Raw genomic sequence first — 15,093 nt, 5'->3', positions numbered from 1 at the left:
TGTGCATGTGTCTGTGCGTGTCTGTACTGTGCGTGTGTGTCTTTCTGTACTACTCACTCTTCATCCGTCTGAACACACTTGTCCAGCTCAATGACGTGGGAGCCAATAAACCACACCAGGTTGCTGAAGTAGGGGACCGCCGTCTTGTCCCGGATATAGTGCAGCATGTGTTGGTTGTCCACTGGAGGTTAAAGGTCAGAGTTGTTACCACGGTTACAAAGAGACAAAAGAGAGGGAGGGGCCGGGACAGAACCGCGTACATACACACAAAAACAGGTTTCACTTGCAAAAAAAAGGAAAAAGATGTCAACGAGACAGTAAGGCATTCAACAAAAAAAACAAAAAAAAGCAGAGCTGAGGCAGCTACAGGATTTAGTCCCCTCCACAGGATGTTCAACCATGACATTCAGCCAATCCTTGGGCAAGATAAGGCCCCCGGGCCGGACCCAGCCCGTTGAGTCATTCCATCCGGCCTGCGATGAATCCAAAACTTTAAAAATAATAAATACCTGACGAGGTCCGCAGATTACGTTACTTTATTTAGTGTTGCATATTTGTTTATTTTCAAATTAAAAGTCCTGTGGCACTCCCAGTATTAAGTACAGCAGTATCATACTGCCTGTTTAAAATACCTTTAAGTTGAAACAAGGTATTTACGTTGCTATGATACGTAGGGACCAGCACCACAATCCACGCGCGGAAGTTATCATTTGTACTATACGCAATTGATGGGTAGCGATCTCTGGAAATGAGCCTAAGAAAAGTTGATAACGAAAGCAGGGTATTTAAAAAACTATTGACAGGAAAATATTTATTTGCAGATGTCGCAGGTAAAGCAACTTGCTTAATATGTTAAGCTAACGTCACAGTTTTTAAAGAGTACAATTTGCAGAGGCACTTCCAGAGCAAGCATTCAGTGAAATACAAAAACTGTCACCAGATCTTACAATTCAACAAGTCCAAGCAGAGATGCAGCCTCACTGATGAAAATCTTGCAGCAGAACCGCACACTGCCTCAACAGAACCGCACACTGCCCCAACAGAACCGCACACTGCCCCAACAGAACCGCACACTGCCCCAACAGAACCGCACACTGCCCCAACAGAAATGACTCCTGACTTCACCTCACTTGTCAACGCCCATACGAGGCTCTCCTGTTCATATTGAGTGAATAGCCCTGAAAGTTGATTTCTTGGGTCTGGGCTGCTGGAATCGCGGTCGTTAAAAGCACTTAGTAAAAAAATATACTGTATGAAGTTAGATGACAGCAATTATACCAACATTTGCTTTGAGTGAAACATTGTTAGAAGTGATTTCAGAGTCTGCCCTAATAACTATTATACCTATATAACTGTTATACACTATACCTTATGTAATGTAGCTTACTCTGTTGAGTTGAAAGTTAAGTTTTAAGGCAAATATGTGTTGCAACATTTCTGTTGAGTAATAACCCTAAAAAATTGCCTTTGCCTGCCATAATAACAGTTGTTAACAGAAAATAATTTTAAAAACATTGTTGAAGTAAATTAAGTTCAATTATGAAAATGGTGTTGCATGGAAAATAAATATGCATAAATATAATATGCAAGTTAACAGAGTTAGCTATGTTGTGTGTTTTTTAGGCATGTTGGTTAAAAAAGTAATCTGGCCCACGATGCTCTCTGGCATTTTCAGTGTGGCCCCCCAGTGAAAAATATTGCCCACCCCTGGGTTAAACCATACTCCAGGGATTCAGACGTATGCATGAGCATCAAGTATTCAGATTCAGAAATATTGAACAACTCTCATTTATGTTAATGTGGCAAGAGAAATAAGTGAAATAAATTAGAAAACTGTCAAACTTCAATAACATTAATGACTACAGGGTTGGAGTCAATTCTAAGTCACTCAAATCAGGAAGTGACTCGAACAAAAAATTTATAAATACATAAACATAATACATAAATACATTTTAGTATTGGAATTTCAATGTATATCCTGAATTAACTTATTCAAATTCCCAACCCTTTTACAATGTCCATTAATAAAAGCTGTAAAAGGAACCTACTCACATGAGACTGGAGGGAGGCAGACAGGATGCGTAGAGGAAGGGGCGGAGTGAGGAGGAGAAGAAACAACAGTGTTAACGTGGAGAGGAGGGGCTTACAGGGAGGGGCGGGGCAGAGAAGCACTGCAATCTCTACATGTGAACACACAAAGCAGTTCAATGCAAAGATAGTGAAATGGTTAATAGCCCCCGCAAACATACAACAAAGTACAGTAAGATACACAAAGCCCACTGATTCTATTTGAAATGTATACAGTTGCTGCTTTTATGACAGGGGTTTTGTGTGAATGCGTATTAGCAGCTTGGTATTCACCTCATGTTAGGTAAAGTTTAGCTAGGTTGGTTGTCATGGAAGCGAAATGCTTAAAAGTGTATCAGCATGGTGTTTTCTTGTTAGCGACATTTTCAAAAGTGTATTAGTAGCTATGATTGCAATTAAGTACACAGCTTGTAATAATGACATTGTAGAAAAGTCATTGAGTAAAAAGTTTTGAATAACAGGTATTAGTCAGCAAATTAACATGGTCACCTTTATAATGTTTTATCTTTGGATGTATATAAAAGGTACAGCTGAGCACAGGATGTTATGTGGTTCAATTTGGTGTCGCTGTGGTAATAAGGACTCTAAACAACATAATTCAGGTGATTCACACCTTGACCGCCAGGGTTGTAAAGGCTGGCAGACAGACCGCCGGGGTTGTAAAGGCTGGCAGACAGACCGCCGGGGTTGTAAAGGCTGGCAGACAGACCGCCGGGGTTGTAAAGGCTGGCAGACAGACCGCCGGGGTTGTAAAGGCTGGCAGACAGACCGCCGGGGTTGTAAAGGCTGGCAGACAGACCGCCGGGGTTGTAAAGGCTGGCAGACAGACCGCCGGGGTTGTAAAGGCTGGCAGACAGACCGCCGGGGTTGTAAAGGCTGGCAGACAGACCGCCGGGGTTGTAAAGGCTGGCAGACAGACCGCCGGGGTTGTAAAGGCTGGCAGACAGACCGCCGGGGTTGTAAAGGCTGGCAGACAGACCGCCGGGGTTGTAAAGGCTGGCAGACAGACCGCCGGGGTTGTAAAGGCTAGCAGACAGACCGCCGGGGTTGTAAAGGCTAGCAGACAGACCGCCGGGGTTGTAAAGGCTGGCAGACAGACCGCCAGGGTTGTAAAGGCTAGCACACAGACAACAGAAGAAGAGACACAAAGCTACATCTCCAGCTTAGCCAATAAAACTCAGCCATTTACACCGGGGCAGATGGTCACATAGGATTCTATCAAACAAACTACCGTTTTCAGCACCCAACGAACAGCCCGGATTTACACAGGACAATTTAACTTGGAGAATGGTTAGTATACTATATTCACTAATACGCTCAGGTAAAGAGATACTAGCATCAGCAGTACATCATGTTAAAATAGTAAGGCCCTATGATTCCCACAATGCAGAAAACACGGATGGAATCTTCTGTAATTTTTAGACTAGTAGGACTAGAGAATAATTTTGTGAGATGTTGGGGGGGGGGGGGGGGGGGGGGGTGATGACCCACTTAAAGACTAAAGCCCATCTGAAGAACAAGGAAAAGCACTGTGTTAGCCAGAGCACGCCTCTTCAAACGCCCACTACTAGTGCAGCCAGAGCACGCCTCTTCAAACGCCCACTACTAGCGCAAGCACATCAGCAGATTCAGGACAATAATTTATTCAGGACTTTGTGGCTCTAAGTGCCAAGTCTGACATCCCCTTAATATATTAAGCATAATATATAACATTTATTTCAGGAATGGTAATCTAGTGTCACGCTATATAAAAGACTTCAGAACATTATGAGATGTGTGCTGAATTGAAATCAAAGTGACCCTGGCTTGGGCACTTTGTAATATGGTCATTCCATTTCAATCCACTTTGTTATAGGGTCATTCCATTTCAATCCAGCGTTTGACCAACTGTGAAATGTGATACAAGCACCATCAGCAGATTGGACAGGTAGAGAAAAAGTACAGAGGAAGAACAGCAGGTCATCCCAGAGGATTCACCTTCTAGTAGAGCTGCGCGTGCGTGCGCGTGCGTTTGTGTGCGTGCGTGCGAGGCAGAGAGACTCACCTTTGTATACATTGAGTGTGATGGTCCTGACAGCGATGCGGACCATGCTCTCGGGGTGGTTGAAGAACTTAATGGCCTCGGTGTACAGGGCAAAATCATTAGTGTGCTGTGTGTGGGAGACAAAGAGGGGGCGCCAGTGAGCTCAGCACCGCACCGTGACCACACCACAGACAGAGAGAGAGATTGAGAGAGAGACCGCAATTTCTGGTATGGGGAGTTTCTGGTAATCTTTTGGCTCGACGGACACCCGTTGAATGGATTATTTTTGCTAATTTGCAGGAAATAAACAGTTCTAAAATATATAGATCAATTATAAAATCGACAAATGTTTAATTTACTCTTATCTAGTTATAGAAAAGATTGGCTGAGGTATTTTTTGTTACGTAAAACATGTTATAAAATAACATACTTAACCATATCTTAATGAATAGATAAAATATGTAGAAATAAACCAACACCTAGCCCTGCCTCTATATATTGATGGAACTAGATTTACTAAACTACAGGTTCCTGCGGGAATATATCTGTCTGGGTAACACACAAATTTGTGTGTAAACCATTATTGCTGTTGTTTCAATGCAAAGTAGGTATTTATTAACTTCTGTTTGAGAATGTTAATAAATTCACACACAAGTCGTGAAAGAAGAGAACTGCTTCAGAAACCTAGTGGAAAACTACATTTTCGAAATGTGTAAATGTTTCTTAACAGACTAGATGACTGAGATTAGCATGTTGACACCACCACCCAAAACAGGTGACTGACGTTAGCATGTTGATACCACCACCCGAATCAGGTGACTGACATTAGCATGTTGACACCACCACCAGAATCAGGTGACTGATATTAGCATGTTGACATCACCACCTGAATCAGGTGACTGATATTAGCATGTTGACACCACCACCTGAATCAGGTGACTGACATTAGCATGTTGACACCACCACCTGAATCAGGTGACTGACATTAGCATGTTGACACCACCACCTGAATCAGGTGACTGACATTAGCATGTTGATACCACCACCTGAATCAGGTGACTGACATTAGCATGTTGACACCACCACCTGAATCAGGTGACTGATATTAGCATGTTGACACCACCACCTGAATCAGGTGACTGATATTAGCATGTTGACAACGCTCAATGCAAAAGGCAGAGAGGCTTGTTAGTGTAGCATGTTAACGGTGCCCTTGGCTACTTCCCTTCAGAAAGCCACCTGATCTCTCTCTCCTTCTCTCTTTCGTACAGGGGTGCTGCCCCTCCAGACTGTTCCTCCTCATTCCCTGAGACCTCGAGCCAATCCCAGCCTGGGTCAGAGGTTAAATTTCAGGTGTCAGCCAAAGAGATCACAGGGAACACAGGACTATTAATCCAATTCTGATAGGTTTGTGACTGAAGGAATGACAACTGGGCTAACGATAGCCGATTAAACTCCACAAACCAAGCGGCAATAAGTGTTGGCAGAGTGAAGCTCCCACACCAGATTAACATCGCACCCAAGAAAAATCAACACATAGCCAAGGCAATCTCACGGGACTTCAGAGCTTCAGCTGTCCAACACTAATGGTTGAGTTTAATTGACTACACTAAGGAGTGCTACCACTGTCAGTACACCAATAACTTTCCCCTATACACGAAGCCAAAGCACTTTGTAGCGGTGGTGAAAAAAACACTGTACCTCTGGATTAACATCCAATGTCAACACAGAATCAGAATGTACAGTAGAATAAGGAATAGGTCAATTAAACTTCAGGGAAATCAATATGTCCAGATAGGAAGCATACGTGTTTGTGAATCAAGCAGCAGCACCGGTATCTGCTCCTTTGTGCAAGGAGGAACAGGAGGAGCACAGCCAGAGCCCTACAAAATGACCTCCAGCGGGCTCCTGGTGTACATGTTTTTGACCAAACTCCCAGAAACAGACTCCATGAGGGTGGCATGAGGGCCTGACGTCCTCTAGTAGGGCCTGTGTTCACAGCCCAGCACTGTGCAACTTGATTGGCATTCGCCAGAAAATACCAGAATTGGCATGTCCGCCATTGTTGCCCCATTCTCTTCACAGATGAGAGCAGGGCTATTTGGTAACATCAGACCATCTTCAGAACAGATCTGTTTTGTCAAAAGATCCATTGGTGGATAAAAGATCCACATTGGGCTGCCTGTGTAAACGTGGCCACATATGAGTACAATTCAGAATTGCCACCGTCACAGGAAACCATGTTTCGGTTTACAGTCCTGGAGGTCAGTAACGCTATAGGGGAAGGCTATCTTGGAGGGAACTAGTCAGTCAGTATCTTTGTACCAGACACCCCTCAAACCCTCCGTGTCTATAGAGGACAGCCCTCAAACCCTCCGTGTCTACACAGGCCTCAAAACCCTATTTATTTGCAAACTAACTTGATCCTCAGTACTCCCCTGTCCCCCATACCTCATTGTAGAAGAAGTGCACAGTGTGATTGTTGAGTTTGAGTGACAGGGTCTTGAGGAAGGAGATGTAATAAGCCATGATCTCTTCATCTGAAAAGTCAAACTTGTGAACGATGATGGAGTTGACATGGTTGTTGGACAGCAGGTAATCTATGAAACAGACAGAGTAACTTATACAGACACAACGCCAAACAAAATGCAATGGTCAGCAACAGACCTTGGACCAGGCTGGAGGGTCACATTTCAGAAAGCATTCAGAAGCTGTGTAAAGATTTCAACGTTTTTTTAACAAATGGGCCAGAATATTTCATCCAAAAGGCCTATTTGGACTCATCTCATCATACATCATTCTTCCTGGAGCCTTGATGAGTCCTGACAGGTGCTTCCAGGTATGTTTTGTCAACCTTCAGGTCTTATTTACAAGGACTACCATTACTGGTAGCAGTCCATGTAACATCCTATGAGTAGCCACTGCTGTTTTAGTCACTTTCACATGGTTGTAGCAATTACATTTTCAGCTACCGAAGAACTCAACTGACTTGTGAAACTCCAACATCAATCTATTCTCGTCAGTCACATATTGCATTTTAGGAAAATGCTGTCATTTTTTGCAATTCTTGCATGCTTCCATTAATCTCTCAATGAGAAGGGTATTTCCCTTGTATTTATGCCTTGTGTGTGTGCACATATACTCACAGAGTGACGTCTCGTGGCTGATGTTCTCAAACAGTATGTTGAGTGTCTGTAGGAGCTGGACGCAGACATAACGACCAGACTTCTGACGGAGGATGTTCAGGAAGAATGCAAACATGTTCTTCTCCAGGAAGAAACTGAAAATACAGTAGATTAGAATTGGGCCAGGATGGATTCATTAATGGTGTGCAACTATAGAAACAATAATTTTATAATGGTTCTTACATTTGTGGAATGTCAGAATACAATTTGTTCACTGACATTGTAGTGGGTATATCGGTCAATAGCAACAACCTTTTATTTTTTTATTGCCCAAACAAATGTCCAAGTCCAAAACACACCAACATCAATGAACGGCTCATATTCTGTCACTCATCCTCTAATCTCACTCCCAAAAATGCTACACAGCTACACAGAAAGCAGTGTACGTTGTCAGAACCTAATGCCATGGAACTGCATGTGCAACCCTGGTTCCCAGAAAGTTGGGACGCAGTGTAAAATGGAAATAAAAACAGAATGCAAAGATGTGCAAATTAATTAATAGAAAATAGTACAAAGACAACATAGTAAACGTTAAAACTGAAAATATACACCTTGAATTTCGTGCCAGGAACATGTTTCAAAAAAGCTGGGCCAGGTGCAACAAATGACAGGAGAAGTTGTGTAAAACAAAAACAGAACCTGGTGGAATACCACACAACTAATTAGGTTAATTGGCAACAGGTCAGTAACATGATTGGGTATAAAAAGAGCACCCCAGAGAGGATGAGTCTTTCAGAAGAAAAGATGGGGAGAGGTTCACCACTCTGTGAAAGACTGCACAGACAAATAGTGCCACAATATAAGAAAAACGCTTCTCAAAATAAAATTGCAAATCTATGGTACATAATGTCATTAAAATATTTAGAGACTCCATATTCCAGATCTCTGTATGCAAGGGACAAAGTAGAAAACCAATATTGGATGGCTGTGATCTTCGGGCCCTCAGACAGCACTGCATTAATAACAGACATGATCCTGTAGTGGAAATACCTGCATTAATAACAGACATGATCCTGTAGTGGACATCACTGCATTAATAACAGACATGATCCTGTAGTGGACATCACTGCATTAATAACAGACATGATCCTGTAGTGGACATCACTGCATGGCCTCAGGAACACTTCTGAAAACCACTGTCTGTGAACACAGTTTGTCGCTGCATCCACTAATGCAAGTTAAAACTCTACCAGGAAAAGAAGAAACCAGAAATAAACAACATCCAGAAACACCACCGCCTTCTCTAAGCCCGAGCTCATTTAAGATGGACTGAGGCGAAGTGGAAAACTCTCCTGTAGTCTGAAATTAAAATGTGAAATTATTTTTGGGAATCCTGGACGCCGCGTCCTCCAGGCTAAAAAGGAAAAGGACCATCCAGCTTGTTATCAGCATACAGTTCAAAAGCCAGCATCAGTGATGGGGTGCATTAGTGCACATGGCATGGATGACTTGCACATCTGTGAAGGCACAATTAGTGCTGTACAATATATACAGGTTTTGGAACAACATATGCTGCCATCCAGACAACATCTTTTTCGGGTAAGGTCTTGCTTATTTGAGCAAGACAAAGCCAAACCACATTCTGCACGTATTACAATTTTATGGCTCCATTGCTAAAACTGCTAAACTGGCCTGCCTGCAGTCCACACCTGTCACCCATTGAAAACATTTGGCGCATTATGAAGCAAAAAAATACAACAGAGAGACCTCGAAATGTTGAGCAGCAACAATCCTATATCAAGCAAGAATAGGAAAACATTTCACTTTCAAAACAACAGTAGTTTGGTCTCCTCAGTTCCCAAACGCTTACAGAGTTTTGTTAAAAGAAGAGGTGATGCAACACAGTGGTAAACATGCCCCTGTGCCAACTTTTTTGAAGAATGTTGCTGGCATCAAATTCAAAATGGGCATTTATTGTTCTGAAAACAATACAATTTCTCTGGTTCAACATTTGATATGTGGTCGTCGTACTATTTTCCATTAAATGTAGAGATTAAATTATTTGCACATCATTGCATTCTGTTTTTTTTCCATTTTTCACAGCCTCCCAGCTTTTTTGGAAGTGGGGTGGTAATTAGATCACAACAGAGGTTCAGATGGCATTGCTGAATTAACTTATCGGCAGGTGTGTGTGAGAGATAGAGGTGTGAACCTGGTCTGTGTGTGTGTTTGTCTGTGTTGGGGGGGGGGCACCAAATCAAATCACAGGTAGGCCTTTGAATATACTCTGTATAACAACTTGAAGTGGAATTCCATGTGTTAAGATGTGTGGTGGAGGATCAGGGACAGGATGGTGAGTGGGTCATTGAATGGCACTGATCTAATCATACAGTATTGTAGCAGCATTAGGAGAAAGTTACAATCAATCATTGCCCAGTGTACCAATACAGTATTGTATCGCTGTTATGCCTAAGGTTTAGATCTGTAATTACTACAGGGTTAGAGGTCAAGGTGTTGGTAGTTTAGGGAAGTTACTACTGTGTCAGGGGTTATAAGTCAAAGTAAAAGCATTACTCAAACACAGAGCTGTCATTCTGGTCGCCCCAGATGAGAATCTCAGTAATGGAACGGATGGTCTCAACCAGCAGGTTCCGGTTGCTGTCAGTAACTGTTGTGTTCTTAGTCAAAACATGGTACATATACCTAGAAGAGAGATACAGACAGAGAGAGGGAGAAGAAGGGGTGTCGAAGGGTAGGGTGACATAGAAGGACAGAAAGATAAAAGGTCAGAGAACCGGAAATGTTACGTAACTTTTTTGAAGTTGCTGCTAGTCAGGAACGATGTGTTACAGGTAAACTGCACTGTAAATGAGTTGGCGCACCCGCTCAAGAACATAACTGACCTTAGCCTACCAACATAACTTGTTCAGATTATTCGCAAACATAGCATGTGTGATTGTATGCACTAATAAGATGTGAACATAGGTTAGTAATGGATTACAAGAAATGACACTCACCGTAATGTAACGAGTTATGTCTAGACAGTGACATTCCTACACAAAACAAGCTAGCTAGCGTATAGCATATTTGGTTAACTGTATTGTCAGATAAGTGCCATCAGATAACACACGTAGCTACTAGCCAGCTCCTGCATAATCACCAGCTAAGTAGCTAACTAGACTAGCTTAACTATTACCCAGATATAGCGTTTACTGTACTCTCTCATCGTTTGGGTAAAGTACGCTAGGATGTAATAAGCGATCTGGGGGTTGTCAAACTAATTGAAGTAACATGGTTGGTAAACATAGCTAGTCTGCTATTGGGCAATCGTGCTAGTGAAGTACTTACTTCAGATGGTCCAGGGAATGAATATTTTTCGTTTTCCCCTGGCCTCCTACCCAGCTTCTTGACCGACCGAACATGGTATGAATGCACGTTAAAGGCTTATTGTCAGGTTGATTTTTACTGGTTATATCATTCCATTACGTCCACATGCTATCCCATAGACGCCCAAAACCTGGCTAGTAAAATATCTTGCCAGCTAAATATATCTGGCTAGTAGTAGCTAACCAAGCGGAAAAGAGGCATTCGGAAGTAGACAGTGTAGGAACAAGGCGTTACGGAACAGGTCGGTGACAGGGATGTTTGGGGTTTGCGGTTCTTTGTTGATATTCAACAATGCAATGTCATGGAATGTCCGCTTGAAAAAAACTACTAGTCCCAAAAGGTGTTTTGGGCGAACGGAAAAAACGACACAGCAGACCTAATGCGACTTTTCATTTCGGATACGTTGATTGGGTTACTTCTTGCATCGGTAAAACGTATAGCCTGTCAAATACAAATGCGAGGAGACATCGGTGTAAAATGCAAAATGCTCCCGCCTCCACTGATGAAAAAGCGGGATCAATGTGATATGTGTCTCGGTTGACCATTCAGAGGAAGGTTTGCTAGTGGGAAACCAATCAAATGGCTGTGTAACTGTACATTAGCGACCAGACTGTTTTGATGCAGTTTCAGTAGCGAATATTTTAATATGAACATCTAACGAAAACAATGATTGACGAATTCATTGCTGTATTTTTGGGAACAGGCAAAGACATGGTCATCTACATCACATATTCCTGTAGAGTATGAACAATAATGTAGCGTGCCGTGTTGTTATTACGTAACTTATTCACATCTGGCCACGCTGTTAGCTAACTGTTTTTAGCCTAACTGGCTAACTATTAACGATAGCTTGGTACCTGGAATGTTGCTGGCATTGATTTAGGAAAATTACTGTACCGCCGAATTTTTCTCAATCTCAAGAATCCTTAAATGGCACAGAAGCTGGACCTTTTTGTCGTAATTTTCTTTACTTCTACCAATCTTATGTCTACAGTAGTGTTGTAGCTAGACGATGTTAGTTACAACGATAAATCGTTAGCTGTGTGGTTTTTTGCAAAGCTGGCACTTGAGGGCAAGTAAGTTATTTCCGAAGCTGCCAGTGACTCGATCACTGCGGTCGTGGCCGAAATGGACTCCCAAAATATACCTTCGCTAAAATCTGAGCGGTGACATTGCCTATTCTTGTGTAACCACATAGCTAGAGGAATACTATAACTAGCTAATTTTGTCAGTTTAATTTTCTATGACATACTCAACTTACGCACGACTAGATTCGGTGGAATCGCTTCTCAACGAACTTCCCTATATGTTTTATCTGGGCCTCTTCTTTGTGAACGTTTTGATTTTGTACTATGCGTTTCTGATGGAATACATCGTCCTGAATGTAGGAATTGTGTTTCTACCCGAGGACATGGACCAGGCGTTAGTGGATCTCGGGGTGTTGTCTGACCCGGCCTCCGGCCCGTATGACACAGATACAGAACTGGATATGTTCGAGGGATATTTGGAGTGAGCTTGGCCGGTGTTGGGTGGCATTGGAGAGGTGCCGCTTTAACGCCGTCTCGTCAAGGGAAATGGACTATGTTGATAGTTGATGACCTTTTAATTTAATCTAGGAGTTACAGTGAGACCACAACCTAGTTAACAAATGAGTCCTGATATGCTGAAAATACAGAAATAAAAAAATCTACATACAAAATCTAAGAATAAAGAAAACTGACGATGATGGTGGGAGAAACTGAGCCTGGAATGTCGAGGAGATTTATGTTGGCTTGGAGCAACACTGGCAGTGTTATGAAAAAGTAAGGAAAAACAATGGTTTTTGAGTAGCAAGATGACATGTCAGTGTTCCCCTTCTATTCATTTAGCAGCAGGAGCCCTGGGGGCAGCTGCTGTTTCATTGTTGCCCTCCCATCCCAACCCAGAATACAACCTCCACAACCCAACAATTTAATGTTTTCATTAATAAATTAATGGCAAGACAGTAGTATCCCATTGGCTAGTAAAGGTTATGCACTTGTGCCCCAATGCTCACTGCAGACAGCATCGGTAGTCTGCAGACTTTTGTGATGGCAGACCACTGCGTTGCCAAACAGCCCAATAAATTATTACATTTAATTATTTGATGCATGTCAATGTTTGCATGTAGACATTTTCCTCCTACTTCCTGTCTGGTATAACATGCCGACCAATTGCAAGACTGATTAGAAACACTTGACACATGGATGAGCGTAATGCAGAATATTACCTCTGGTTTTAACATGGGAAACCTCTCCTACAGGTTGTCTAGGATCAAGAGAAGATGAAACCGTCACACTAACAGGACTGTTCTCTGTGGAGCTGCAGGTGTCTATCAGAAGAGTCTTATTGGCCAATCAACAAGCAGGTTATAGAGCAGCAATCAGGGAAACTGCTTAGAGCAGAGCCACAAAGAAGACTAACAGGCCTACTCTGTATTCCGTGCCATTATTACATCTGTTCAGCATGGCAGAGCCATGAAGAAGGAAAGAGTTCTCATCTGTGTTCTGTGCCACTATTACATCTGTTCATGATGGGCAGAGCCATAAAGAAGGGAAGAAGTCTCTCCTGTGTTACTTTGCCATTATAACGTCTGTTCCGCATGCTCTGACCCAGTAGGTCATCTCCGTGTTTAGTAGTTCATTCATGGGCTGATGACCCAGTTGGAGTGCTGCATTCACTGCTCGTCAGATTGACCGGGGAAATGACTATTGAGACACATATTTGAGCTCGAAAGGAAAGAAAGAACGGCAACACAAAGTTTCTGACAGGCTAGTCCTAGAGAAATATATATTGCTGTAGCTAATGCGAGACAGGTTTTGTTATTCTGTGGGGATAACAACCAAAGTTCAATTCAGTATTTAGGCTGTTCTTTAACACTTCTAATCAGTATTTGTTTTCTGCTCTTTAAAAATGCACTTTGAAATCTTGGCCATGTTTGTTGACATATCAGTGGGGCAAAAAGAAAGAGTTTCGCACATTGGGTCAACCCCAATTTTTCTAGTTGTAATGACGGGTTGGATGTTACGCCCCCCCCCCCCCCCCCCCCCCCCCCACCCAGTAGGAGGTTGTTATAATGAGTCTCTGACAATGGCTGTAAAAAACGGGATGAACAGGTCATCAGGAGGTATTAGCCAATGAAGTGTCTACATTAAAATGTTGGATGCCTAGAATGAAGATTTACATGCTAGAGCACTTACACTAATTGGTATTTTGACCAATCACATCATATATATTTAAGAATTGATTTATTTGGTCAAAATATTATTTATTTTTTTTAAACAACATCCAAACTGTATTTTCTTGTGTAAATATAGCCCTACTGAAAGTCACCAGAGATCAGAACCAGGGCCTCCATCCACCAGGGTCACCAGGGCCTCCATCCACCAGGGCCTCCATCCACCATCTATCAAATTTTAAAATAAACACACAGTTCAGCAGAAGAGGAATGGAGTCCATCCCAGGTTCAACCGTCCTCCAGGTTTTGACCGCGCTACACACCTGGGAATGCTGTTTAATGTGACTCTACTTAATTGTTTGGTTGTTGAGGTTACGGTTAACATTAGGGTTAGAAATTGGAAATTGGATTTCTGTTATGTTTAAAGTCCCTACAAGTACAAAACGTGACGTAGAGGTACTCTAAAACAGACCCTGCATCATGTTCTTTAGACACTAAACAAAAAAAAAGGGACTGAAACGGACTTCAGCCCGTCCAATAATGAACTGGTTTTCATTTTGTGTTGCAAATTATTTTGCTAGTATGCAGTGATTAACAGGACCCTGATCCTCACAGTCCCTCAGAAAGCTTCACCTTGCTCCACCCTCCTGGCCTTGAGACAGCTTCACCTCTCTCCACCCTCCTGGCCTTGAGACAGCTTCACCTCTCTCCACCCTCCTGGCCTTCGGAGACAGCTTCACCTCTCTCCTCCCTCCTGGCCTTTGGAGACAGCTTCACCTCTCTCCACCCTCCTGGCCTTTGGAGACAGCTTCACCTCTCTCCACCCTCCTGGCCTTGAGACAGCTTCACCTCTCTCCACCCTCCTGGCCTTTGGAGACAGCTTCACCTCTCTCCACCCTCCTGGCTTCTGGAGACAACTTCACCTCTCTCCACCCTCCTGGCCTTTGGAGACAGCTTCACCTCTCTCCACCCTCCTGGCCTTCGGAGACAGCTTCACCTCTCTCCACCCTCCTGGCCTTCGGAGACAGCTTCACCTCTCTCCACCCTCCTGGCCTTGAGACAGCTTCACCACTCTCCACCCTCCTGGCCTTTGGAGACAGCTTCACCTCTCTCCACCCTCCTGGCCTTGAGACAGCTTCACCTCTCTCCACCCTCCTGGCCTTCGGAGACAGCTTCACCTCTCTCCTCCCTCCTGGCCTTTGGAGACAGCTTCACCTCTCTCCACCCTCCTGGCCTTTGGAGACAGCTTCACCTCTCTCCACCCTCCTGGCCTT

At 43.2% G+C, this 15,093-nt stretch overlaps 2 protein-coding genes across 9 annotated transcripts in view; one reads left to right on the top strand and one right to left on the bottom strand.

The window, feature by feature from the left end:
* Positions 1–10,778, bottom strand: part of clec16a (C-type lectin domain containing 16A) — a 73,672-nt gene extending 62,894 nt beyond the window's left edge. For 3 of the 7 annotated variants that reach the window (XM_029123851.2, XM_029123853.2, XM_029123854.2), the window contains exons 1-7: positions 10,585–10,777; positions 9,811–9,939; positions 7,258–7,391; positions 6,563–6,711; positions 4,133–4,238; positions 2,053–2,058; positions 58–181 (exon numbers count right to left, since the gene is read on the bottom strand). In XM_029123851.2, the coding sequence (XP_028979684.2) occupies positions 58–181; positions 2,053–2,058; positions 4,133–4,238; positions 6,563–6,711; positions 7,258–7,391; positions 9,811–9,939; positions 10,585–10,658 (722 nt within the window). In that variant the 5' untranslated portion in view covers positions 10,659–10,777. Of the gene's footprint in view, positions 1–57; positions 182–2,052; positions 2,059–4,132; positions 4,239–6,562; positions 6,712–7,257; positions 7,392–9,810; positions 9,940–10,584 lie in introns of all 7 variants that reach the window. The other 4 variants (XM_029123855.2, XM_029123856.2, XM_029123852.2 and 1 more) reach the window with 3 other exon arrangements.
* Positions 10,779–10,893: 115 nt separating this feature from the next.
* Positions 10,894–14,585, top strand: dexi (Dexi homolog (mouse)). Of its 2 annotated transcripts, XM_013136142.4 has the most exons (3): positions 10,894–12,425; positions 12,905–12,969; positions 13,959–14,585. In XM_013136142.4, the coding sequence occupies exon 1, from the start codon at positions 11,867–11,869 to the stop codon at positions 12,134–12,136; it is 270 nt and encodes an 89-aa protein (XP_012991596.1). In that variant the 5' UTR covers positions 10,894–11,866; the 3' UTR covers positions 12,137–12,425; positions 12,905–12,969; positions 13,959–14,585. The 2 variants fall into 2 exon arrangements, with proteins under 2 accessions (XP_012991596.1, XP_010873309.1); XM_010875007.5 differs by lacking the exon at positions 13,959–14,585 and having other exon boundaries at positions 12,905–13,674.
* The last annotated feature ends 508 nt before the right edge of the window (positions 14,586–15,093 follow it).

Source organism: Esox lucius, chromosome 11, assembly GCF_011004845.1.
Source record: "Esox lucius isolate fEsoLuc1 chromosome 11, fEsoLuc1.pri, whole genome shotgun sequence".
Lineage (NCBI taxonomy): Eukaryota > Metazoa > Chordata > Actinopteri > Esociformes > Esocidae > Esox > Esox lucius.
This window is presented reverse-complemented; position numbering and strand designations above follow the sequence as displayed.

Bases quoted from the DNA above. Each gene is read 5' to 3' on its own strand.
- dexi (XM_013136142.4), top strand. From the start codon at position 11,867: ATGACATACTCAACTTACGCACGACTAGATTCGGTGGAATCGCTTCTC.